General features: G+C 30.7%; 1 protein-coding gene across 1 annotated transcript in view; it reads right to left on the bottom strand.

Annotated features, from left to right (window-relative positions):
* LOC113378410 (trafficking protein particle complex subunit 10-like) overlaps positions 1–25,659 on the bottom strand; it is a 152,883-nt gene that overhangs the window by 107,704 nt on the left and 19,520 nt on the right. Inside the window, exon 3 of the mRNA XM_026618937.1 lies at positions 19,676–19,779. Coding sequence (XP_026474722.1) covers positions 19,676–19,779 — 104 coding nt within the window. The remainder of the gene's footprint in view (positions 1–19,675; positions 19,780–25,659) is intronic.

Raw genomic sequence — 25,659 nt, 5'->3', positions numbered from 1 at the left:
ATATAAAAAGGAACTTTACTGACGAGCACATTGCCAAGAAAATACAAAAAGGAATTATACTGATGATCAAAGTGACAAAAATGCAAAACGGGAGTCTACTGACAAGCTAATTTAAACTTTTTTCAAGAAAAGAACTCTACTGACGAGCAAAATAAATAAAAGTAAAAAGAGACTCTACTGACGAGAAAATGTATAAAAAATTATGAAAAGAGACTCTACTGATAAGCAAATTGCCAAGAAAATACAAAAAAAGGACTCTACTGGCACCATTCACCAAAAAAATGCAAAGAGGGACTCTACTGACGAGCAAACTAAAAAATATATATGAAAAGGGACTTCACTGACAAGCAAATAAAAAAAATATATGAAAAGGGACTTTACTGACGAGCAAATTTATAAAAATATATGAAAAAGGACTCTACTGACAAGCAAATTGACCAAAATGTAGAAAGGACTCTACTGACAAACAAATTGACAAAAATGTAGAAAGAACTCTACTGACGAGCAAAATGAAAAAATGACTACTGTCGAGCAAACTAAAAGCATAAAATAAAAATCATAGATCGTCCTTTTTTATTTCATTTTTATAATTTGCTCGTCAGTAGAGTCCCTTTTATTGTATTTTTAGTTTGCTCGTCAGTAGAGTCCTTTTATAAATTTGTTTCAGTTTACTCGTCAGTAGAGTCCAACAAGTCTAGTATCAATTTGCTCGCCAGTAGAGTCCCTTTTCTACTTCGGCGACAAAAATAAGTTTGCTCGTCAGTAGAATCCTTTATCATGTTGAGTATTGAACACCAGTCTTGTAAAATGTCTAAATATCTCTTTATATATATATATATATATATATATATTATATATAATTTATATATATATATATATATATATATATATATAATATATAATATTGATTGTTTCTTTACCGAACAGTAAATCCAAAAATAAAAATCAATTGTTTTTTTTTGAAGATGTTTAATAACGACGTTTCGGAACTGAATACGTCCCATCATCAGGTTTATTCTGTCAAAGAGAATGTTTTTTTAAAAACTATTACAGATTTCAGTTATTACAGATTATTTAGATTATATATATTTATTATATATATATATATATATATATATACGTATAATATTTCCTTGTGCTACTCGCCAATAGGCAACTCACTTAAAACGAACACTTATTCCGCCTTCGGATACAACTTGATGTTGATTAATGAACGATGGCAAATGCTCCACCGAACGAGAAAGAGAGAGATGCAACATAATAAATTAAACGAGTGCGAAAGAGAGAGTTATACATATGTCTGTTATGATGTTAATAAATTAAATCGCGAAATATTAGAGTTTTGGCGTTTTTTGATAAACGATATATATATATATATATATATATATTGTATCGTTCGTTCTACTGATGTTTCGATTTCATTCGTCAGGATACAATTATAAAGTTTGATTGGACGAGAATTAAATTTCGCGCTCGTAATTAATGAGGAAAAGTTGGAAAACGGTGGAGGAACGAAGGAAATTAAATTTTAAGAAACTTGATTCTTTATGGATCAGAGATGTGGACTCTAAGAAATAAAATACTGCTAACGATCATAAAAGTGTATAGAGAGCAAATTTAAACTTTTTTCAATAGAAAAGAACTCTACTGATGAGCAAATTGCCAAAAAAAAGCAAAAAGGGACTCTACTGATGAGCAAATTTAAAAAATATATGAAAAGAGACCCTGCCTGCAAGCAAAATGACAAAAAATATGAAAAGGGACTCTACTGACTAGCAAATTTAACTTTTTTAAAGAAAATGACCACTACTGGCGAGCAAATTTAGAAATTTTTCAAAAGAAAAAGGACTCTACTGACGAGCAATTTATTAAAAAAACAAAATGGGAGTCTACTGACGAGCAAATTTGATTTTTTTAAAGGAAAAGGACTCTACTGACGAGCAAATTTAGAATTTTTTTCAGAGAAAAAAAACTGACGAGCAAACTGCAAAAAAATGACAAAGGGACTCTACTAACGAGCAAATCAATAAAAAAAGCAAAGAAGGAGTCTACTGATGAGCAAATTTAACTTTTTTAAAGGAAAAGGACGCTATTGACGAGCAAATTGATAAAAAATGTAAAAAAGAGTCTACTAACGAGCAAACTGAATAAAATTTAAAAAGGAATTTACTGATAAAATTCGCAGTGAAAATAAAGAGAAAGACTTTACTGACAAGCAAACTGAATGAGATTTTAAAAAAGCGCTCTACAAACGATGGAAATGAATTTAGAACAAAAATAGACTCTACTTACGAGCAAACTGAAATTAGGCTTTAAAAAAAATAAAAAGGGGGACTCTACCGACGAGCAAATTTCAAATTTTGATTTGGAAAATTCTAAGGAAGTGTACATACGAGCAAACTTTTTCTCATTCTCATTTTGATCATATTATCATATTTCTGTACATTATTTTTTCAATTAATTTATTATTTAAGAAAAACCCATTTTCTATTCCTAAACATATTGTTTGCTTAAATCTCATCAAGATCACGTTTCTTGACAGATGTCCTGAAGATGGAACGTACCTAGTTCCGAAACGTCGACAGTAAATAAAAAAGTAAAAAAATAGTTTATTGAAAAACTTTTTTTTTGTTTTTTATTACTTTTTTGGATTCTTGTTCGAAACTCTACAAAATATTCACAAATCCAAGTCTCTATCATTTAATATATATATATATATATATATATATATATATATATATAATATATCTATCTATCTATCTATCTATTTTTATATCTATCGTTTTTGCTGATTTTATTTAAAATTGGCATGATTTGTGATGTGCGAATCTGTGAATCGCTCCACCGTACTCGTATATTCGTCTTTGTCACTTCGCGCGCATTTTGCGAATATTTTTTAAACGAACAAACGTCCTGTCCGTTCGTTCGTCCTGTTGAGCTTTTTATATTTTATATTTGATTCCTGCGTTTCGGCACGTTTTGTCAATTTTGCTCATTTTGCGAAAAAAAGTTTTTTGGGACTTAGTTCGTTAAAATGCTCTTCAATTTTCGTTACGGTGGAGGAGGAGTAAAAGGTCGATGGAGTTCGATGATAATGTTGTAATAGAGGGCAGAAATTTGATTTGCTTGTCAGTAGAGTTCCTTTTTATAATAAAAATATGTAGTATAAGTTTTCAAGTAAATTAGTACTAGAGAAAAAAAGACTCTACTGACGCAAAAACTTAAGATTGATATTAAAAATAGAGAAAGAACTCTACTGACCAATCTAAAACACAGAAAAGAACTGTACTGATGAACAAATTGATTTTCAACGTAACAATAATAAAAGAGGACTCTACTAACGAGCAAACTCGAATTTCTATCTAAAAATTATAAAAAAGGACTCTACTGACGAGCAAATTTTAATTTTGAACTAGAATATTAAACAAAGGGACTCTACTGATAAGCAAACTTTGGTGTTGTCTTAGAATAATAAATTCTAAAAAATAGAAAAAAATTCTACTGACGAGCAAACAAACTAATTTTTAACGTAAAAATGATAAAAAAAGACTCTACTGACGAGCAAACTCAATTTTTGATCAAAAATATAAGAAAAGAACTCTACTGACGACCATTTGATTTTTAAAGTGAAAATGATGAAAAAAGACTCTACTGACAAGCAAACTTAAATTTCCATCCAGAAAAAGAGAAAAAACTCTACTGACAAGAAAACAAGTTTTCGACGTGAAAATGATAAAAAAGACTCTACTGAGTAGCAAATTATTTATAATGTTAAAAATAAAATAAAAGGAGACTCTACTGACGAGCAAATAATCTACAAATTTGAAAAAAAGGACTCTACTGACAAGCAATAGAAATTAAAAAGGGACTCTAATGACGAGCAAACTCAATTTTAGATTAAGAATATAGAAAAGACTCTACTGACAAGCAACCAAATTTTCTACGTGAAAATGATAAAAAAAGACTCTACTGAGTAGCAAATTATTTATAATGTTAAAAATAAAATAAAAAAGGAACTCTACTACGAGTAAATAACTTACAAATTTGAAAAAATAAATAAAAAGGACTCCAAGAACACAACTGACAAGAAAACAAGTTTTCGACGTATAAATGATGAAAAAAGGATTCTATTGACGAGCAAATTAATTTTTAAAGTAAAAATGAAAAAACGAGGTAATTAAACATTGATTTAAAAAAAAGAGAGAGACAGAAATAGATAAAAAGAGACAATTTAAATTTTAGTTTGCTTGTCAGTAAAATTGATTTTATGAAAGAGAAAAGATTCTACTACTCCATTTGCAACTTGCCAATAGGCTTCAATATTTTTTCCCCTGGTAAAAATTATTGATAGCTCGTCATTCGATATCGAAAGCTCTCTAATTTATTATCAAGATGCCATTATTTGTTTTTTTCCTCGCATTTTCTTCGTGAACGGTGGAGATATATTTTTCATTATAACCTTTTGTCTAAATCTATCCTTTAGCCCATTTGTTTCAGTTATTGGTGTTAATTTTTGCCATTTTTCTGCCCTCGAGGAGGAAAAGATTTTAATGACGTCTATTTATTTTATAGACGTTTATGGCATTTGAAGAAAAAACTACCGTACGGTGGAGGATTAAATCGATGTTGATATATGAAGCAATTCTTTAAAAATTAAAAACAGTCAGATAACAGTTTAATGCTAAATACAATGTTAAATATAGTTGATGATTTTTGTAGTCAGTAGAGTTTATTTTCCAAAATATCTGCACAGTTACCTTTATTTTTAATTTTATTTTAGTCGTCAGTAGAGTTCTGTATGCGTTAATTGTAGTTTGCTAGTCAGTAGAGTCCTTTTCTCGGTATTTTTATGTTAAAAATTAGTTTCCTTGTCAGTAGAACCTTTTTTATCATTTTTACGTTAAAAATTCGAGTTTGCTGGTCAGTAGAGTCCTTTTTTCATTATTTTTGCGTCGAAAACTTGTTTGCTCGTCAGTAGAGTTCTTTTCTTATTTTCTTTATGGAAAATTCGAGTTTGCTTGTCAGTAGAGTCCTTATTTCATTATTTTTACATCAAAAATTAGTTTGCTCGTCAGTAGAGTCTTTTCTTATATTCTCGATCGAAATTCGAGTATGCTCGTCAGTAGAGTTTTTTTTTTTTGTTTTATTAAGTTTGCTCGTCAGTAGAGTCCTTTTCTGTTTTTATAGATAGAAATTTAAATTTGCTCGTCAGTAGAGTCCTTTTCTGTTCTTTTAGATTGGTCGGTAGAGTCATTTCTCTATTTCTAATATCAATCTTGAAAGTTTGTGCGTCAGTAGAGTCCCTTGTTATGTTTTGTTCAGTTTGCTCGTCAGTAGAGTCCTTTTTTTGAAAAATAATCTTCTTAAATAATTTTGTATCACTCTAAATATATATTCTCATTCTCTCTAAATAATTCTATCTCTGTCTAAATATCTCCATCTCTGTCTAAATATCTCCATCTCTGTCTAAATATCTCCATCTCTGTCTAAATATCTCCATTTCTCTCACTAAATATCTCCATCTCTCTCTCTAAATATCTCCATCTCTCTCTCTAAATATCTCCATCTCTCTCTCTTTAAATATCTCTGTCTCTCTCTAAATATATTGTATCTCTCTCTAAATACCTCTATCTCTCTCAAAATATCTCTATCACTCTCTAAATAAATTTATCTCTTTTTCTCTAGACATATTTCACTCTAAATGATTTTATCTTCTTGCTACTAATTACACTAAAAGTGTCTAATTGCCGTGCGATCAGGCGTATTTTACATATAAACAATTTACATATGTTATTTTACATTGTTTATATGTAAAATACGCCTGGTCGCACGACAAAGAAATATACATTTTCACAGTTTTTGATATTACCTAGTCCTGAAGAGCTCGTCAAAATGATATTTCTATATTTCTGTCCTTTATTTCCGAAATATGATTCTACAAATACATATAGTATTTTATGTTTTCAACTTTGTGCATTCGGCGATAAATCATAATCGATTCGGCAAAACAAAAAGCCTCCACCGTATAAATCAAATTCGGGCGACCAGACGATGTCAACGAAAATCAATACACGTAACATACACACTGCCTATCGGCGAGTTGCAATATATATGTATATACATACATATATATATATATATATATATATATATATACATATATCTTTTTTTTATCCCACTTCTGTTTCTCCATCCCTCCACCGCACTTAATGCTCACATCATTTCCTCTTAATGCGCTATTTTGCACTTTTCACAATCGTTTTATTTCGCCATTTACACTCGTATAAGTGGTTAGAGAAGCGGGGTGTGCGTTAGAAGAGAGAGTCCTTAAGGGGTTCCTCGAGGGGCACTTTAAATCCCCTATCGTAATTGAAATTGTCGCCACTGAACAAATGTAAAATTTACACAACATAGGATTTCTGTTATTGTGGTTTTCTCAAGTGAACAACGGTGGAGCGTTTATTCAATTTTGATTAAAAAAGGACTATACTGACGAGCAAACTGGAAAAAAATTAATAAATGACTCAACTGAAAAGAAAACTTTAATTTTATATGTGAAGTATTAAAAAAGGGACTCTACTGACGAGCAATTTGAAATCAATCTTTAATAAAATTAAACAATGGACTCTACTGACGAGCGAATTGAAAATAAGCTTTAAAGAAATTGAAAAAAGGGACTCTACTGACGAGCAAACTTTAATTATGTTCTAAAAAAATGACTCGACTGACGAGCAAACTTAATTTTTATTCTATAATATAAAAAAGGGACTCTACTGACAAGCAAATTGAAATTAAGCTTAAAAAAATAAAAAAAGTGACTAATTGCGAGCAAATTGAAATCAAGCTTTAATAAATTGAAAAAGGAATTCCACTGACGAGCAAACTTAATTTCAATCTAAAAATTACAAAAAGGGACTCTACTGACGAGCAAACTGAAATTAACCTTGAAAATTAAAAAAGGGACTCTACTGACGAGCACACTTAAATTTCGATCCAGAAATTACAAAAATGGGACTCTACTGATGAGCAAATTGAAATCAAGCTTAAAGAAATTACAAAAAGGACTCTACTGACGAGCAAATTGAAATCAAGCTTTAAAAAATTAAAAAGGGACTCTACTGACGAGCTAACTTAAATTAAACTTGAAAAAATTAAAAAAAAGGACTCTACTGACGAGCAAACTGAAATCAAGCTTTAAAAAATTAAAAAAAAAGACTCTACTGACGAGCAAATTGAAATTAAGCTTTAAAAATCAAAAAAAGGGACTGTACTGACGAGCAAACTTTAATTTCGTACTACAAAATAAAAAAGTGACTCCACTGACGACAAAACTTAATATCAATCTAGACAAAAACCGACTACTAAATTTTAATAATGAAAATGACAAAAGGACTCTACTATCCTTCTCCACCCTTTATATTAGGCTCCGTCTCAATTCCCTTCCCCTTGCACTTTAATCCTCGACATATTTCATTTTACGGTGGAGGACTCTCCGCCCTCCGTCTGTTAAATCACAGAACATCAATTCCTCCGGATTTGCCTAAGACTTTCATACTACTACTACAGTACGCCGGTTATTTTGCGGTGGAGAAAATGAAAAGGGAATCAAATAAAATAATGCAGTGGCGGGGGATGAGAGGAAAAAAAATGAAATATCAAGGGTGGGGTGAGGAAAAGTACAGAGGGTGAGGGGAGAGGAACTAAAGTAGGGAAGTGATGAAGAGTGTTTCATAATAGTAAATATAGTATATTTAAAAATAACAAATATAAATGAATATATATATATATATATATATATATATATATATATATAATATGACCCTTCGGCCGAGATCGCTCCACCGTTTCATAGCAAACTATGAAAAGTAAATAAAAACCGCAAATTTAGTAAAGATATTTACTAAGCTTTAAAAAACTTAAAAAAAAGAAAAAAATTATTGAACAAGATTATATAACAAAGACTCTACTGATGAATAAACTGAATAATGACTTTGTAGATAAAAGATTTGCTCGTCAGTAGAGTCCCTTTTTTGTGTTTTTTAAAGCTTAATTTCAGTTTGCTTGTCAGTAGAGTTTCTTTTTTAACTTCCAGAAGGAGAAGTTTATTATGTTTTCAACATTAATGTTTTGTTAGCTCAAGTTCAGTTTGCTCGTCAGTAGAGTCTCTTTTTAATTTTTTTAAGATTTTTAATTTCAGTTTGCTCGTCATTAGAGTCCCTTTTTCATAATCTAGATTTAAAATTAAATTTGCTCGCCAGTAGAGTTCCTTTTTCCTATTTTCAAACAAAAATTAAGTTTACTTGTCAGTAGAGTCCCTTTTTTCCTATTTTTAGACAAAAATCAAGTTTGCCCGTCAGTGGAGTCCCTTTTTATTTATTTGTGATTTAAATTAAATTTGCTCGTTTGTGTTTTCTTTAATTAAAATTAAGTTTGCTCGTCAGTAGAGTCCCTTCTTGTGTTTCTTTTGGGTTAAAATTAAGTTTGCTCGTCAGTAGTGTCCTTTTTACGTATTTTTTAAACTAAAAACAAGTTTGTGGACTCTAATGACGCAGAACTATAAATTATACCGAATGTGAGTTGAGAAGTTTTACTTCAAATATAACCATGTGGGGTATCAAATGAAAGGTCTCGACGAGCACTAACCGAATATCATAATGTTGTTCGAAACAAACCAATAGTGTTCCGTACAAACTTATTTATTATTCAATATCAATTTTTGCCATATAGTTGCTTCAAAGTGTAAACTATATTAGAAAATATTATAAACCGTTAAATTTAGAACAAATTTGCCGAATATTCAATTAACTTTGAACAACGTGTATATACTTGGCACCGCGATGGTGGAAATTGGCAAAACTGATATGACCTGATTTTTTGACGATTTTTTTGCTGTCGATTGGTGCAAACTAAAATTTTTTTGCTCTTTCCGTTCTCGAGATAAATGGGTGGGGCCAAATTCGGTGCTAACTATATATATAGTCAGCACCGACCCCTCTGAAAATGCAAAAAAATTAAAATTTCTTTTTACTATCGTTATCAGTGATTTTTTTGCTGTCGAATGATGCAATTAATTTTTGGAAAAGTTTTGCCCATCATAGATTTTCACGCATAGGAAAATTCCCAAATTTGCCAATTTAAAAAAATTGACAATTTTGAAAATGCCCAATTTTTTTGCTCGCTTACTTAAATATAAATCAAAAAAAATTTTTTCAAAAAATTAATTTTTTCACCCCTTTTCTTAGAGGTTGCCAATTTTTTGGGGTGTCCACAGGTCACTTTTTCAAAAGTTTAAAAATTGTTTCGGAATCTGTGATTTTTTTGCTCTGCGATACAAAAAAGAAAAATTCAAAAAAATAAATTTTAATTTTGATTTTTTTCGTAGTATGGAAGCGGATTGCAATCCGCTTTAAATATGCTTATTTTTTTCCCAATTAAGTATAAAACAAAATCATCACCAATACCTTTACAAAAATATGTGCTCGATCGGAATTAATAGTCTCATACCATTTTTATATGAATTTGTTAAAATGTAACAGGAATCGCGGTGCATATATATAGCCGTCTCACTCGCTCAATAGCGTATAGCTATCTCACTCGCTCAGCTTCGAGAGACCCAGTGCGTAGAGACTCCCTACGCCGTAGAGTCTCTCGGCGGCGGGTGGCCAAAGACGCGCATTATTTATTTACTGTAATTACTGAAATATTGTTGACTAATTGATTCATTCGTCTGTTTTTGGGAGTAAGTAAATAAATTGAGCATCGTATACTTATCATGGACGCAAACTATTCGTTTCTATACTACGAAAAAAATCAAAATTAAAATTTATTTTTTTGAATTTTTCTTTTTTGTATCGCAGAGCAAAAAAATCACAGATTCCGAAACAATTTTTAAACTTTTGAAAAAGTGACCTGTGGACACCCCAAAAAATTGGCAACCTCTAAGAAAAGGGGTGAAAAAATTAATTTTTTGAAAAAATTTTTTTTGATTTATATTTAAGTAAGCGAGCAAAAAAATTGGGCATTTTCAAAATTGTCAATTTTTTTTAAATTGGCAAATTTGGGAATTTTCCTATGCGTGAAAATCTATGATGGGCAAAACTTTTCCAAAAATTAATTGCATCATTCGACAGCAAAAAAATCACTGATAACGATAGTAAAAAGAAATTTTAATTTTTTTGCATTTTCAGAGGGGTCGGTGCTGACTATATATATAGTTAGCACCGAATTTGGCCCCACCCATTTATCTCGAGAACGGAAAGAGCAAAAAAATTTTAGTTTGCACCAATCGACAGCAAAAAAATCGTCAAAAAATCAGGTCATATCAGTTTTGCCAATTTCCACCATTGCGGTGCCAAGTATATACACGTCTTTGAACAAACGGTTCAAAAATTATAAGAGATTTAGTAAAAATGTGAGTAAAGAAGTTTTACTTCAAATGTAACCATGTGAAAAAAGTACTCCATATAATCACAATCTGAAGGCACTTTCTAACACTATTGTTCGACTTAGACTGTGCTTAGGTCGGCAATTTTTAAAAATTTTCAATCAAAAAAAATATTTACACAAAATCAGAAAAGTGTTCCGAAACAGTCACAATCTAAAAGCACTTGCTAATACATTTGTACACCATTGTCACTTAGACTGTGCTCATCTTGGCAACTTTTTCACATTTTCTCTTATACTAAGACTTTTTCACATTTTTCATTAATTTTCACAAAATTAATATTAGATTTTACACAAAATTGAAAAAGTGCTCCCGTAAAATCACAACCCAAACGCATTCTCAAATCCTTTCGTGCGACGGTGTCACTTAGACTGTGCCCATCTGGGCGACTTTTCCACATTTTTCAATAATTTTTACAAAAAATTTCTCGCACAAAAATAAATATAAAAAAACAATCGTCTTACATATCCGTAAGTCCTCAGAGAGTCCTCCGGACTTTTCCCGGACCAGCATTTGCATATATATATTTCCATCCCGGAAATCAGGAAATAAAGGCGAACCGGAAACCGGAAATAGGTAAAAAAAATTCCACGTATGTTTTTGTCTGACAGGTGCGCCTTCTTTCGACTCGGCGACAAAAACACGTTTTGGAGATATTAAAAATGGCATAAAAGGGGAGTAAGGTTGAATTTAAGGTTGGTTTATGGTTTATATAGTCGAAAAAGGTTCAAGAATTGTTATGTAATCATTTTTTTTTTTAAAATCGCGATTTTTGTAAGTTTTTGCTTAATTTTTAACAAAACGGTGGAGCGATCGGTAGACTTTTCTCAACATCGATATTAAATTAAATTAAATTCCATTTAAATTTTATCTAACTAAACCAAATCTCGTACTAGAATATAAAAAAGAGACTGTACTGACGAGCAAATTAACTTACAATACAACTAGTGGGGTGGGTGGCATCGTGCCTTAAGGCAAATTGCTGGAACTTCCCGTACCGTAACGAAATGTTCGAGGAATACTGAATGTTTTCAAATAGATTATTATTAATATTGTAATATTGTCTAATATTTAGAAGAATTATGTAAACTGAATTGCAGAGTTGAAATTATTTGTTTAAAGTATATTAGAACAATAGTCAGAATTGAAATTAAAAATGGCATAAAAGAAGAATAAGGTTGAACTTAAGGTTGGTTTAAGGTTTAGATGGTAGAAAAAAGAACAACTTATGTTATGTAATCATTTTTTTACCCAAATTTAAAGTTTTTGTACGTTTTTGCTTAATTTTTAACAAAACGGTGGAGCGATCGGCAGAATTTTCTCAACATGGAAATTAAATTTTGGCGATTAAATTTTATCTAACTAAATAAAATCTAGAGTTAAAATATAATAGAAAGGGACTGTATTGACGAGCAAATTAACTTGCAATAATAAAAAAAAACTCTACTGACGAGCAAATTAGCTTGCAGTACAAAAAGAACTCTACTGACGAGCAAATTTGATAAAATTTTACAACCAACATATAATCACACACCAAAACAAATGCATTGGTTCAATATATTCGTCATAACTTTTGAACTATTCGATGTATATGAATGATGTGTAGAAGGCATATATTTACAATTAAACGCTGAACAAAATTGTCTAACATCATAAAGTCCTACAGCAACTCGGTATACTCTAAAAATGCTCCAAAAAACTGCTAATCAAATTCTTGCATCATGAGTACACACCAAAACAAATTCGCTAGTTCAATATATACGTCATAACTTTAGAACCATTTGATGTACATGAATGATGTGTATGAGACATATATTCGTAATAGACCACTGAACAAAAATTGTCTAACATCGCAAAGCCCTACATACACTCAGTATACTCTAAAACTAGTCTAGAAAACTGCTAATCAACCTCATGCCTCACGAGTACATTTTTTGTTTACACCAAATGTAACCTCTAAAAGAATCATCGGATGTAAAAAGTGTGTATGGTAAATTTGTTCAGAATTAAATTCCCTACAACTTTGTCTAACATCACAAAGTCCTACAGCAACTCGGTATACTCCAAAATTTAATTCAAAAACTGCATGAATATTTTACACCTAAACTCCAAAATGCACTTGTTCAAACAATATCCTGTAACTTTAAAACCACTCAATTGATATAAACAATACCTGAGACAAATTTGTTCTTCATTAAATTCCCTAAAATATTGTCTTTCACCATAAAGCCCTACAGCAACTCGGTATACCCCAAAAATGATTTTGAAAATTCATATTACGAATTTGATTTAACTTTCTACCGTTTTGTATGTAAATAAGTATAGGCGTCTCCACCGTTGTCGAAACGTCTTTGTGTTCATCTTCAGTTATCATATACATCGGAATGTTTAATTAAATCAATTATGAACGATGGAGATGATTCTCTTTAGAGATACGAAACGACATTAATTTCTTAATTAACAAAACTCGACTGACTGGCTGTGTTGCCTGATGTGACACATGTGGATTGGATTAAAAGCAGGGGTGGAGAAGGATAATAAAAAATTGGGCTCGAAAATAAAATTGTGGGCCTGACAAAGGTGGAGCAATGTTTGAAATGAATAAAATTTAATATGAAGGCATTTTTTTGTACTTATTTTGTGTTTGAACGATTTTTGTTACTATATGTGATTTTTTCTTTGACCTATTTCAACGAGCTCTTCAGGACGTACAGTTTGTACTAGAGAACTATTATTTTAGTATGTTATTCCTGAAAGTGTCTACTATATAGCGAAATATTTAAATAAGTAAATTTTAATTCCGCTCACAAGATATTTTCAATAATCTTAACAAAGTACCTAAAAACGCCATACAAAAATGGTAGAATGTTGTGTTTATTGGATTAAAAGCAGGGTCGGACTAAAATTGGGAAAAATTGGGGCCAAAAATTAAATTGTGAGCCTGATAAAGGTGGAGCAATGTTTGTTAATGAATAAAATTTAATGTGAAAGTTTTTTTTTGTACTTAGTTTGTGTTTAAACGATTACTGTTTCTATATGTGATTTTTTGTTTGACGGGTTTGAACGAGCTCTTCAGGACGTACAGTTTGTACTAGAGATATAAAATTTTAGTAATTTATATCTGAAAATGTCTACTATATAGTAAAAAAGTAAAATTAGTAATTCTTAACAAAGTACTTGAAACCTCCATACAAAAATGATAGAATGTTGTATTTATTGGATTAAAAGCAGGGGCGGACTAGAATTGTAAAAAATAGAGCATAAAAATTAAATTGTGGGCTTGAAAATGGTGGAGCAATGTTTGTAAAGAATGAAATTTAATTAGAAAGTTTTTTTGTTGTACTTAGTTTGTGTTTAAACGATTGAAGTTTCCTTATGTACATTTTTATTTGACAGTTTTCAACGAGCTCTTCAGGACGTTCAGTTTGTACTAGAGATCTATTATTTTAGTATGTTATACCTGAAAGTGTCTACTATATAGTAAAATTATTAAAATTTAATTACACTCACGAGCTATTAGCAATTATCTTAACAAAGTACCTAAAAACACGATACAAAAATGCTAGAATTTTGTTTTTTAAAGTTCTGACGAGCTCTTCAGGACGTTTTGATTGTACTACAGACTTGTAATTTGAGTAAATTAGTTATCAGTAGGTCTACTAAATAGTAAAATAATAAAATTAGAAAATTTGATTACCGCTCACAAGATATTTTTAATAATCTTAACAAAGTACCTAAAAGCACCATACAAAAATGCTAGAATGTTGGGTTTTTAGGTTCTAACGAGCTCTTCAGGACGTTCTGTTTATACTACATACATGTGATTTGACTAAATTAATTTTTATTATGTCTACTAAATATTACTATAGTATAATTAAAAAATTTTAATTCGGCTCACAAGATATTTTTAATAATCTTAACAAAGTACCTAAAAGCACCATACAAAAATGCAAGAATTTTGTTTTATTTAGGTTCTGACGAGCTCTTCAGGATGTTTTGATGGTACTACAGACTTGTATTTTGACTCAACCGGTCTTTAGTATGTTAACTAATTTGCAAAATATTAAAATTAAATATAATTAATATCGCTCATGAGAAATTGTTATTTGCTTCAATAGAGTACCAAAGAGTTCCATATAAAAGTAAAAATTCTGCATTTAAATCTGATATTGCACTTTTAAGCGAGCTCATCAGAACGTTCTGTTTGTCCTACAGACTTGAAATTTGACTAAATTAATTCACAGTATATCTGCTAAATATTATAATAGCAAAAACTAATTAATTTTATTTCCGCTCACGAGTTATTACTCATAATCTTTGCAAACTACATGAAACTTTCACACAAAATTGCTAAAAATTAGTATTTGCAGGTTTTAACGAGCTCTTCAGGATGTTATGTTCATACTACATATCTCCAATTTGAATCACTCAATCTTTAATATGTCTACAAAAGAGTAAACTACTAAAATTTGTTAATTTTATTTCCGCTTACCAGTTATTATCAATTATCTAACAAAGTACCTAAAATTGCCATACAAAATGCTATAATATTTGTATTTTCGATTTGTAACGAGCTCTTCAGGACGTTCCGTTCACATTATAAATTGTACACTTCACCAAATTTACCTTTAACATGTCTTTTAATACTCAAAATTTTCAAATTACATAATTTAACTCCGCTCATGAGTTATTATCGATTTTCTTAAGAAAGTACATAAAAGTTCCATATAAAAAAAACAAAACTCTTCATAAATAGTTGTAAATGAAGTTTTAAGCGAGCTCTTCAGGACGTTCTATACACACTACAGACTTGTAATTTGACTAAATTAATTTGCAAGATGTCTACTAAACTTGCAAATAGCAAAACTTGTTAATTCTCTTTACGCTCACGAATTATTTTTAATAAACTAAACAAAGTACCTAATAGCTCCATATAAAAATGCAAAACCACACCTAAGTTTACATTACTACACACTTCTTATTCAACTAACTTAGTCTTTAATATGTCTACTAAACTTGCAAATAGCAAAATTAGTTAATTTTATTTCTACTCATGAGTTATTATCAATTATCTTAACAAAGTACCCAATAGTTCCATACAAAAGTAGAAAACTCTGCATCTGAATCAAAAATTATAGTTTTAAGCGAGCTCATCAGGACGTTCCGCTCGTACTACAGACTTGTACCTTCACTAAATTAATCTTCAATATGTCTACTAAACTTGCAAATAGCAAAACATGGTGATTTTAATTCTGCTTATGAGTAATTAACAATAATCTTAACAAAGTGCCCTATGGTTCCATACAAAAGTACAAAACTCTGCATCTGAATCAAAAATTATAGTTTTAAGCGAGCTCATCAGGACGTTCCGCTCGTACTACAAACTTGTACCTTCAATAAATTAATCTTCAATATGTCTACTAAACTTTCAAATAGCAAAAATACATAATTTTATTTCCGTTCACGAGCAATATTTAAGAAACTAAACAAAGTACCTAATAGTTCCATATAAAAATACAAAACCATACCTAAGTCTATATTTAAGCGAGCTCATCAGGACGTTCCGCTCGTATAGTTAAATATGTTATTTAACTATATTAATCTTCAATATGTCTACTAAACTTGCAAATAGCAAAACCAGTAAATTTCACTCCCTCTCACGAATTATTACAATTACCTTACTAAAACTACCCCTCAAAAATTTCTCCTATTTCATATTTTATCGATTAGTGTTGCCAGAAAGGGATTTTTCTATTACTATTACGGTGGAGAGAGTTGGGGACGATTTGAAATTCGGCGACATGTGTTTTCGATGTTTCCTACTGCGTTGCTATTCCGGGTCCTTTGATACTAAAATAAAGGACTCGTATGTAAAAAGGACTCGTGTTCTTTCTTCTATGTATGTATGTATATATATATATATATATATATATATATATATATATATATATTGTATAATAAAAACATTTTTATTCTCACGAGGTGGAGGAAAAGGAATATTTTTGAAAGGCGGTGGAGCGATCGATAGTACGAAATTAAATTTGTTGGATTATTTGATGAAGGGACCCTACTGACGAGCAAATTTAATTTTAATATAAAACAAAAAAGGGACTCTACTGACGAGCAAACTTAATTTTTGTCTAAAAATAGGAAAAAAGGGCAAACTTAATTTTTGTCTGAAAATAGGAAAAAAGGACTGTACTGACGAGCAAACTTAATTATACCCTAAAATTTAAATTTTGTCTGAAAATAGAAAAAACGGGACTTTACTGACGAGCAAATTTAATTTTTGTTTAAAAATAGGTAAATAGGGACCCTACAGACAAGCAAACTTAATTTTTGTCTAAAAATAGGAACAAAGGAACTCTACTGATGAGCAAATTTCAATTTTGATCTATGAAATAAGAAAAGGACTCTACTGACGAGCAAACTTAATTTTTGTCTAAAAATAGGAAAATAGGGACTATACTGACAAGTAACCCTAATTGGGTCTATAAGATAAAAAGGGACTCTACTGACAAACAAATTGAAATTTCGAACAAAAATTTTCGAACAAAAGGGACTCTACTAACAAAAAAAATTTGATTTCGAAATAGAATATATAAAAGGGACTCTACTGACGAGCAAACTAAATAACCAGTCCTTTTTTGTTTTTTAGAATAAAATTAAGTTTGCTCGTCAGTAGAGAACTCTACTGTTCATTAATGACCATTGAAATTTTGACAAAAAAATTTTAAAAATAAAGGACTCTACGGACGAACAATTTATATTATTGAAAAAGAATATAGAAATGAACTTTACTAACAAGCAATTGATTTGAAGATTTTGAATAAAATAAGTTGAATATATTGAAAAAAAGCATCAAAAAAGGGACTCTACTGACGAGCAAACTTAAATTTCGATCTAGAAATCACAAAAGGGACTCTACTGACGAGAAAACTTCATTTTTGATCTAAAAAACAAAAAAGAGACTCTACTGACGAGCAAACTTCATTTTTGATCTAAAAAACCAAAAAGAAGACTCTACTGACGAACAAATAAAATATCACGAACAATTAGACAAAAAGTGTAACTACATTTAACAAAAACTCTAACATCTCTCTTTAAACACATTGAAAAAAACCATCACCTTCTACAACCTCCTTCCACCGCTGCTCCCACTCCCGCCGGTGGAGCAACCCGTTTAGTATGAAATATGATCAAGAAATCTTAATCAAGGCGTTTTAATCACGAACACGAGGATTATTTAGTTCGCGAAGAATAAATACAAGTAATATCCTATCCACGGTGGAGGAGGCTTTACTGAAATCGCAGAGAAGGATCACGAACACGTGCTCGCAGGATAACTATGCCAATGTGTTTATTTTAATAGCGAACATTTTCTGTGCTGTGCGATGATGATATCATTTGCATTTGTATTTGCAATTGTCTCTTTCTCTCGTTGCAATTGTAGACGTACGGTGGAGACATTTCTATTCGTAAGGATGAGGACTTTAATGAACGACGGCGGTGGAGGGATAGTTGATTATGAGGGATTTGAATATATGGTAAATCGCAGTGAAGAAATTGCTGCACAAATGGTAGTAAATGGTAATTGAATTTCTTGGTTGTTGTTGTTATTGGTTGAAGGCAGGTACAAGGGATTCTACTGACGTGCAAATCCTACTAAATTTAAAAAGGGGCTCGGAAAAGACAAAAAAGGACTCTACTGACGAGCAAACTTAAATTTTGTTCTGAAAAGAAAAAATGGACTCTACTGACGAGCAAACTTTTATATTCTTAGAATTCAGAAAAATGACTCTACTGACGAGCAAGGCGAATTTTTATTAAAAAAAAAGGACTCCACTGACGAGCAAACTCTAATTTTAATCTTAAAAATAAAAAAAGGTTCTAATGACAAGCAAATTTTAATTTAGAATATAAAAAAAAACTCTACTGACGAACAAACTATAATTTTCTTTTTGAAATTAAAAAAAGGACTCTACTAACAAGCAAAATTAATTTTTAATAAAAAAGGGACTCTACTGACGCACAAATTAATTGGAAAAATAGAAAACAAAAACCGGACTCTACTGTCGAGCAAAAAATGTTGTTTTAAAAATTAAAAAAGGATTTTACTAACAAGCAAATTTTACAAAAGGGATTCTACTGACGAGCTAGTTAAATAAAAATCAATGAAAGTAAAAAATAGGACTCTGCCAACAAGGAAATGTTAATTACTGATTGATTATTAGGTATCAAACTGGAACAATTAAAAGAGACTCTACTGACGACTTAATTTTAATCTATGAAATAAAAAGAACTGTACTGACAAGCAAACGAATTAAAATGTCGAAAAAAACTTACTAAAAAAGGACTTTTGGATTAAAAAAAAGTTTGCTCGTCAGTAGAGTCGCTTTTTTTCTATTTCTAGACAAAAATTAAATTTGCTCGTCAGTAGAGTCCCTTTTTTCCATTTTTAGACAAAAATTAAATTCAAGCCAACTTTAACTAGATTATAAAAAAAGACTCTACTGTCGAACAAAAACAATATCTCATCTAGAATATTTAGAAAAAGAACTCTACTGACGAGCAAACCTAATTTTCATCTAAAAAAGGAACTCTACTGACGCACAAATTGAAATTAAGCCTAAAAAAAATTAAAGAAAAAGACTCTACTGACGAGCAAATTGAAATTAAGCCTAAAAAAATTAAAAAAGGGACTCTACTGACGAGCAAATAGAAATTAAGCTTGAAAAAATTTAAAAAGGAACTCTACTGACGAACAAATAGAAATTAAGCCTAAAAAATAAAAAAGGGACTCTACTGATAAGCAAATATAAACTTTTGATCTAGAAAATTAAAAAAGGGACTCTACTGACGAGAAAATTAAAATTAGGCCTGAAAAAAAAATTAAAAAAGGAACTCTACTGATGAGTAAACATTTATTTTGCTCTAGAAAGTTTAAAAAGGGACTCTACTGACGAGCAAGTCAAACTAAAATTACTCATTCCTACATATTCATGTTATTTCCTACAAAATGTATCGATACTAGTATTTGTTTTGTGCACATTTTTCGCTCCACCGTATCCGTAAATCCTTGTTTTTGTTTCGCAAAAAAAAAACACTTTCCCGACTATAATCTTAAGTTATGCATATAAATATAAATATACATATAAATATATGTATGACGACGACAAAATATACGATGGGCGTTTTTTTTTCCATGAAAATGGGAAAAGTATGTATTACGGTGGAGACGCCGATGGAGACGCCGGTTGTGTATCGCCTCAAGCCAGCAATAACTTTAGCTCTTCTTTCTAAAGATAAAGTATCTTCAGGAATCTTCTCTCTATCTATATTCAAAAGCAAATGTAAATTGTTTATTTATTGCCAATATACTAGGCGGTGGAGTAAAGGATATAATGGCGCAGCACTCGGTGTATGACTATGATAGAAACGTTGTTACTCATTTTTTGGTTAGTTTGCTCGTCAGTAGAGTCCCTTTTTAAATATTCTAGAGCCAAATTTAAGTTTGCTCGTCAGTCCCTTTTTTATTTTTTTTGAGCTTAGTTTCTGCTTATTTTCAATTTGCTCGTCAGTAGAGTCCTTTTTCTGTTTGTTTTTTAATTAAAATTAAGTTTGCTCATTAGTAGAGTCCCTTTTTCTGTTTTTTTTAATTAAAAACAAGTTTGCTCGTCAGTAGAGTCCTTTTTCTATTTTTTTTTTATAATAGAATTATATTTGCTCGTCAGTAGAGTCCTTTTTCTGTTCTTTTTAGAGTAAAATTAAGTTTGCTCGGCAGTAGTGTCCTTTTCTGTGTTTTATATTAAAAACAAGTTTGCTTGTCAGTAGAGTTTATTGTTTTTTTTTAATTAAAAACAAGTTTGCTCGTCAGTAGAGTTCTTTTTCTTTGTTTTTGAGATTAAAATCAAGTTTGCTCGTTAGTAGAGTTCCTTTTTGTTGTTTTAGAGTAAAATAAAATTGGCTCGTCAGTAGAGTTCTTTTTCTATTTTTTGAGAGTAAAAACACGTTTGCTCGTCAGTAGAGTCCCTTTATTGTTTTTTTTTTAAGATTAAAATTAAGTTTGCTCGTTAGTAGAGTCCTTTTTCTGTTTTTTTTCTAGAGTAAAGTTAAGTTTGCTCGTCAATAGAGTCCCCTTTGGGTTTTTTTAAGATTAAAATTAAGTTTGCTCGTCAGTAGAGTCCCTTTTTTTCGAGATTTAAATTAAGTTTGCTTGTCAGTAGAGTCCCTTTTTTAATTTCTAGTACAGAGTTTAAGTTTGCTCGTCATTAAAGTTTCGTTTTTCCTATTTTTAGACAAAAATTAAATTTGCTCGTCAGTAGAGCCCCTTAAAAACTTAATTTTAATCTTAAAAAAAACAAAAAAGGGACTCTACTGACGAGCAAATTAGTTAGAAAACTGGAAAGTAAAAAAGGACTCTACTGACAGGCAAAAAATTAAGTAAAGCTGTTATTTAGTAAACGCTGTGTATAATACGTTTAAGGATTTTGAGGATTTTAATTAAACTTTTCGTGTCCTTGCGGTTTCAAAAAAGGATAAACCTTGGTTGCAAATAAACACTTTACACCGGAATGTTACGTAACATGTTCAACTTCAGTAAAAATGATAATCGAAACATTTCGTATATAGAAATGGAATATAAAGCTCAATAAATGTGGGTCTCCACCGTTACGGTAAATTAAATGTATAAATATTAAGTGTAACGTGAAAAAATACAATTATCAGATGCCGATTTAACAGATATATATATATATATATATATATATATATATATATATCTATATATGTATATATATATAATATTTTGGCGTCTCCATCGGCTCGTTAAATAAATATATTCTACTTGCGTTTTGTCCCTTTAGAAAAACACCACAAGATGATAAGTCAGTCGTTCATAATGAAGTTCATAAATACCTGAAACAAAAGAAAAATATTATTAATACGGTGGAGAAATATCATAAAAAGTTATAATGTTAAAAAAACATTAATGAATAATGAATAATGTATCGTTTTTATTATTATTTTAAAATAACATTAGTCAAAAAAAACTGTATCAATATAACACGTAATTTGATTCAATTTAAACCACTTATACCTAGTTATCACTTATCACTCATCACTTAGTCAATAATTAAATTACTTTCGCTTTGTACAGAAATAGCCAAACAAAACAAATTTATTTTCCGAATTAATTCTTGGAGCGATCTCTCCACCGTCACAGTAGGGCGCAAGCAGTTAAATGGTAAATTGGACATAGAACAAGTTAGGTGTCGTTTTCAGGTCGTTTCAATTATCGGCGAATCAACCCTTGTTGATCAAATAATACCCAACTGGCAGTAGATGATACCCTTACGCCCTACGAAGGGTTCTTAATTGAAACGAAACCGATACGGTGGAGGAAAAATTAGTGTACGTACACGTGAGGGTGTATTACTCGAGTGTTTGTATTTTTGTGGTTAACCGTTTGTAACTTCTGGAGCATTCATTTAGTATGAACGGTGTGTATGGGAAACTTGTTCAGAATTGAATACACTATAATATTGTCTCACATCATAATGCTCTACAGCAACTCAGTATACTCGAAAATTGCAACCGAAGTTATAGGTCTAGAGTAGTTGATACTTTTACAGAGAAAAAGAGATAAATAAAGTGCAATGTTTTATTCTGAATTCTGTATCTTATGAAGCATTCGTTTTATATAAATGATAGGTATGGGAAACTTGTTCGGAATTAAATACATTATAATATTGTCAAACATCATGAGCTCTACAGCAACTTCGTATACTCTAAAATTGCGACAGATGTTACAGGTCTTCTAGACACGGCTGAGTTTGTAAAGTCCAATTCTTCATAATAAAATCTGTAACTTTTGGAGCATTCGTTTAGTATGAATGATGTGTATGGGAAACTTGTTCAGAATTAAATACACTATAATATTGTCTAACATCATAATGCTCTACAGCAACTTGGTATACTCTGAAATTGCGACAGAAGTTAAAGGTTTTCTTGACACGGCTGAGTTTGTAAAGTACTACTCTTCATTACAAATTCTGTAACTTTTGAAGCATTCGTTTAGTATGAATGATGTGTATGAAAAACTTGTTCGAAATTGAATACACTATAATATTGTCTAGTATCATAATGCTCTGCAGCAACTCGGTGTACCATAAAATTGCAACAGAAGTTACAGGTCTTCTAGACACTGCTGAGTTACTAAAGTACAATTCTTCATTATAAATTCTGTAACTTTTGAACCATTCGTTTAGTATGAATGATGTGTATGGTAAACTTGTTCCAAATTAAATACACTATAATATTGCCTAACATTATGGTGCTTTACAACAACTCCAAAATGCAATTCAAAATAGAACAATTGCTGAAGCATTAACAAAATGCATGCATTTACTATACGTCATAACTTCAAAACCATTCGATTGATATGAGTGATATGTATGGGAAACTTGTTCGAAATCAAATACACTATAACATTGTCTAACACCACAAAGCTCTACAACAACTCGGTATAGCCCAAAACCACAAAACCACAAAACCACAAAACCACAGTCAAACTCTACTCAACCATTACAACCGGCGTCTCCACCGTCCGAGTACGTTCCTATTAAAAAATCATCTATACATTTATAAATTTTTAACTCCATTGTTTTCTCCACAAAAGCCATAATAAAACACAACTAGCTATATTCCCTTGTGGGTGAAGTGGAGGACTTTTGTACAATTCGATTTCGATATAATACAACTACCCCCAAAACGAAAACAAAGCCCGATCGAATGGATGAATATACATGAGTCTCTCCACCGAAATAATATATAAATATAAATACGATTGGAATAGAAATAAATGATTTACATAAAATTCAATTAGGGCATTCGGTAATTAAAATATCGACCGGTGGAGACGCCGGTAGGAATTGATTGCCGGTCGGCAAGTCAATGTAAAGCAGATTTTTTGCGTGTTTTGTGTTTGAAAGGGATTTTGGAGTATACAGAGTTGCTGTAGAGCTTTGTGGTGTTAGACAATATTATAGTGTATTTAATTTCGAACAAGTTTCCCATACACATCATTCATACTAAACGTATGGTTCAAAAGTTATATAATTCATAATAAAAAATTGCACTTTATTTCTATCTCTTAGAGCTCTTTTACTCTATAATATACTCTATAACGTCTGTTTCAATTTTAGAGTATACTGAGTTGCTGTACAGCATTATGATGTTAGACAATATTACAGTGTATTTAATTCCGAACAAGTTTCCCATTCACATCATTCATACTAAACGAATGGCTCAAAAGTTACAGAATTTATAATGAAGAACAGTACTTTAGAAACTCAGACGTGTCTAGAAGACCTGTAATTTCCATTGCTATTTTAGAGTATCCCGAATTGCTGTAGAACATATCAATGTTAGACAATATTATAGTGTATTTAATTTAGAACAAGTTTCCTATACACATCATTCATACTAAGCGAATGCTTTAAAAGTTACATAACTTATAATGACGAATGGTATTTTAGAAACTCAGCCTTGTCTAGAAGACCTTTAATTTCTATCACAATTTTAGAGTATACAGAGTTGCTGTACGGCGTTACGATGTTAAACAATATTATAGTGTATTTCATTCCGAACAAGTTCCCTATACACATCATTCATACTAAACGAATGGTTCAAAAGTTACAGAATTTATAATAAAGAATTGTACTTTAGAAACTAGGAAAGCACCAGCCTTTTACAAAATAAGATTGTTCGTCAGTAGAGTCCTATTTTTTAATCTTTTAAGTCAATTTTTCAGTTTGTTCGTCAGTAGAATCCCTTTTTTCAATATTCATAGTAAATTTTTCAGTTTGCTTGTCAGTAGAGTCTTTTTTTAAGCTTCTAAATTGATTTATAATTTATTGCTCGTCAGAAGATTAGCTGGTAGGTAGAGTCTTTTATATAGATACATTTTAATGGAAACTTTTAACTATATTATTCTTAAATTTGAGATTAGATTTACTCATCAGTACAGTCCCTTTTTAAATATTCTAGAACCAGAAAAAATATTTTCGTCAATAGAGTCCTTTTTATAACAATTGTATCAAAAAATTAAGTTTGCTCGTCAGTAGAGTCCATTTTTAAAAATTCTAGATCAGAAATAAAAATTTTCGTCAGTAGAGTCCTTTTTATGACAATTGTATCAAAAAATTAAGTTCGCTCGTCAGTAGAGTACCTTTTTAAGCATTCTAGATCAAAAATAAAATTTTTTTGTCAGTAGAGTCCTTTTTACAACAATTGTACCAAAAAATTAAGTTTGCTCGTCAGTAAAGTCCCTTTTTAAATATTCTAGATCAAAAATAAAGTTTACTCGTCAGTAAAGTCCTTTCTTTCATTTTTACATTGTAATTTAGTTTATAACTTGCTCGTAAGTAGAGTTCTTTCGTTCAATTTCCACTTTAAAAATCAGTTTGCTCGTCAGTAGAGTCCCTTTTCCAATTTTTAACTTCCCGTAGGGTAAGTTATTGTAATGGGCCGAAAATCGGAATTGAAAATTTTTACATTCTCGACGTTTTTGAAGGTTTCTGAACGTTTTGGCATACCTCAGAAAAAATGGATGTGTGTGTGTGTGTGTGTATGTATGTGTGGATACAAATTCCAGTCACGTTTTAGGGCGAACGGATCACCGATTCAAATGGTTCAAAAAACATTCGATTCCTATTGATAAGGAAAGAGCTGATTAGTTTGGCAAAGGCAGGGTCCAGCCGTTCGGAGATACGGAAGCAAAGAGTGCAGAAAATTGAAATCGTATTTTTGAGAGAACGGAGTATCCGATTTGAATGATCTAAAAAACATTCAATTAGTAAATGATTGGGAGAAGTGTTTATTAGTTTTTGGCAAAGGCAGCCCAGCCATTTCGAAGATACGGAGCTAAATATGTAAAAAATGACAGTTTTTGAGAGAAACTAAGCGTCCGATTTAAATGATTCAAAAAACTTCTGCTGGTCTTAACAAAATAATTGATTTTGGAAAAAAAAATTTTTGTTCATTTTTTTTTTAGTTTTTGTTGAAACAAATAATTCAACTCTGCAATTCAGTTATATAATTCTTATAAATATAGACAATGTTACAATATTTATAATAATCTATTTGAAAACATTCAGTATTCCTCGAACATTTCGTTACGGTACGGGAAGTTCCAGCAATTTGCCTTAAGGCAC

Source organism: Ctenocephalides felis, unplaced genomic scaffold, assembly GCF_003426905.1.
Source record: "Ctenocephalides felis isolate EL2017-DRISC unplaced genomic scaffold, ASM342690v1 CF-g0.4_SCAFFOLD_01886, whole genome shotgun sequence".
In the NCBI taxonomy this organism is placed as follows: domain Eukaryota; kingdom Metazoa; phylum Arthropoda; class Insecta; order Siphonaptera; family Pulicidae; genus Ctenocephalides; species Ctenocephalides felis.
Note: the sequence above shows the minus strand (reverse complement) of the source record. Positions and strands in the feature narration are given on the sequence as shown.